The sequence below is a fragment of the Brassica napus genome, chromosome A5, assembly GCF_020379485.1.
Source record: "Brassica napus cultivar Da-Ae chromosome A5, Da-Ae, whole genome shotgun sequence".
Lineage (NCBI taxonomy): Eukaryota > Viridiplantae > Streptophyta > Magnoliopsida > Brassicales > Brassicaceae > Brassica > Brassica napus.
The window spans coordinates 17097836-17099960 of record NC_063438.1 but is presented as its reverse complement, the minus strand read 5'-3'; the positions used below and the strand labels follow the sequence as shown (position 1 = coordinate 17099960).

Genomic DNA, 2125 nt, shown 5'->3' with positions numbered 1-2125 from the left:
ATGGGACAAGAAACTTCTCTCGACGAGAATCAGCCTTGCATTCGGAGGTAGAAGCACTGCGATGGGCAATGGAGAACATGCTTCAACATTCAACATGCCAGAGCTTTGGGATAGACTGTAAGAAGCTGATTGCAATGATAAATGAACCTCATGCCTGGCCAAACTTTGCGACGAAATTGGAAAGGATAGAGCCACTACATATATGCTTTCTAGATTTTAACATCATTCACGTTCGCAATCAAATTTCAGACCTTTTAGCTAAAACTGCTAGATTTTTAAGGAGTTACATTTTATTGATTGTTCTATTTTGGTTTGGTCCTCAAGTTTGAGTAATAGAATGACCTTTTGACGTAAAAAAAAAACAAAAACAAAAAATAACATAAATTTACTAACTACCTTTTTTTGGGTCAAATTTACTAACTACCTAAAACTATTCGTTCCCTGGTTTATTTTTCTCTCTCTCTCTACCTTCTTTCTGTCAATCTAATTTCTATATTTTTTTTTGGTTATTTGACAAATAAAAACTTTTTTTACTAAGGATATTAAAAAAAAACCGTTTTACTAAGAGATTAAATTCATGCCGTGTCAAATATTGTTCCATTTTCATTGCCCCATGTTTGTAACACTCATACCTGCACATACTGAATACAAAAATCTCAAAACGCTCAATTTTATCGGATGTCGCCCAAGACACAAAACTAAGCTCTAGTCTTTCATTACGTCACCATTAATTATAATGAATGAAACAATCAGGAACACATGATAAATTCTTTTTAAAAAATAAAAAATCAATAACCATCAGATCTAATTATCTACAATTCTCTCTTGTTCTCTCTTCTTGAATCCACCAAACCGAAAAAAGAAACCACCTCTCGTCTCCTTCTTCTTTCTTTTCTCATCATCCACTTTATGTGCTACTGATCGGCTTTTCGTCATACATAAACTCCCTTTTTCTCGGCCGCTGCCTCCGGCCATTAACAAGTAGCATCGGCGATCCACAAGAGGAGAAGGGCAAGAAGAGACAGATGATGAGGAGGAGAGAGAAGTCGTTGAGGAAGAGTATATGATGTGAGGGGCTTTTCGTAAACGTAAATAAGAATAAGTAGAAGATGAAGTTGCTTTGATGAACATAGAGAGCCTCTCGTTGAGACAGAGAGAGCATACACCAGGTGATTGCCTGTGCTTTGGGTGCTTCTTACACAACACTGTGTTTTTCGTCTTCTCTTGTGCCTTGGACATTCGTCTTATCCCGAGCAAACTCGTGCTCAAGCTCGCCATTTTTTCATCTACTTGGGTTGGTAGATGAAATATTAAGTGTTTATATATATTAAATTGGAGAAAATGATTTGGTCTGAAGTTCAACGATGGTTCGTTGGAGGTTTCTAGGGATTTTCCGGGAAATTTTGAAGATGGACCTTTTGTAGATTTTTGTTGACAGGTCGCGTGGGTCGGGGTAAAAGAGAATCGACGGTTGAGATGAGTGGAGAAGATCGTGTGACGGCTGAGATGGGGTTTAACAGGTCTGTTGAATTGACTAGAAAATTCCAATTCTGGTGGGCGCGCGCAGAAAGTCCGAAACATTGGTATTCATTTACGCACTTAATAAATATTTTAGAATTAATTTTAATTCTTCTGGTTTATACAACTATAATTATTTTATTTTGACGTACACTTAAAAAAGCAATAATATTCTTTTGGTTAGAGATTTCAACCATAACAACTTGTATCCATCCAAAGACAAAAATAAAATGTAATTGATACATTACATATATCATTTTTTCATATTTGTCTAAAATAAATTGTTTCCTAACCTGTGCATTCACCACTAAAATAATAACCAATAAAAAGTTTCATATTTGTCTAAAATAAATTATTTCGACACTAGTATGTGCTGCCTATGGACATGGAGCTTTCGACTAGAAAGGTATCTTTTTCCAGCTTCTCCTACTCGAGCACTTCTCCAAAGTCATTATTTGAGATGACATTAATAGCCCTGATCTTCATCATTCTCTATAGCATGTTCTATCAACGAGACTTCATGTACAGAACCAATCTCAGTCTCAACGATCTTGTCACTATTCATTGCAGCTGATTTTATCATGTGCATATCCAGATTTTTGGAACT

General features: G+C 35.9%; 1 protein-coding gene across 1 annotated transcript; it reads right to left on the bottom strand.

Moving 5' to 3' along the window:
• Positions 1-646: 646 nt before the first annotated feature.
• On the bottom strand, positions 647-1764 carry LOC106345186. The gene has a single exon (XM_013784430.3). The coding sequence runs from the start codon at positions 1579-1581 to the stop codon at positions 805-807; it is 777 nt and encodes a 258-aa protein (XP_013639884.2). The 5' UTR covers positions 1582-1764; the 3' UTR covers positions 647-804.
• Positions 1765-2125: the final 361 nt, after the last annotated feature.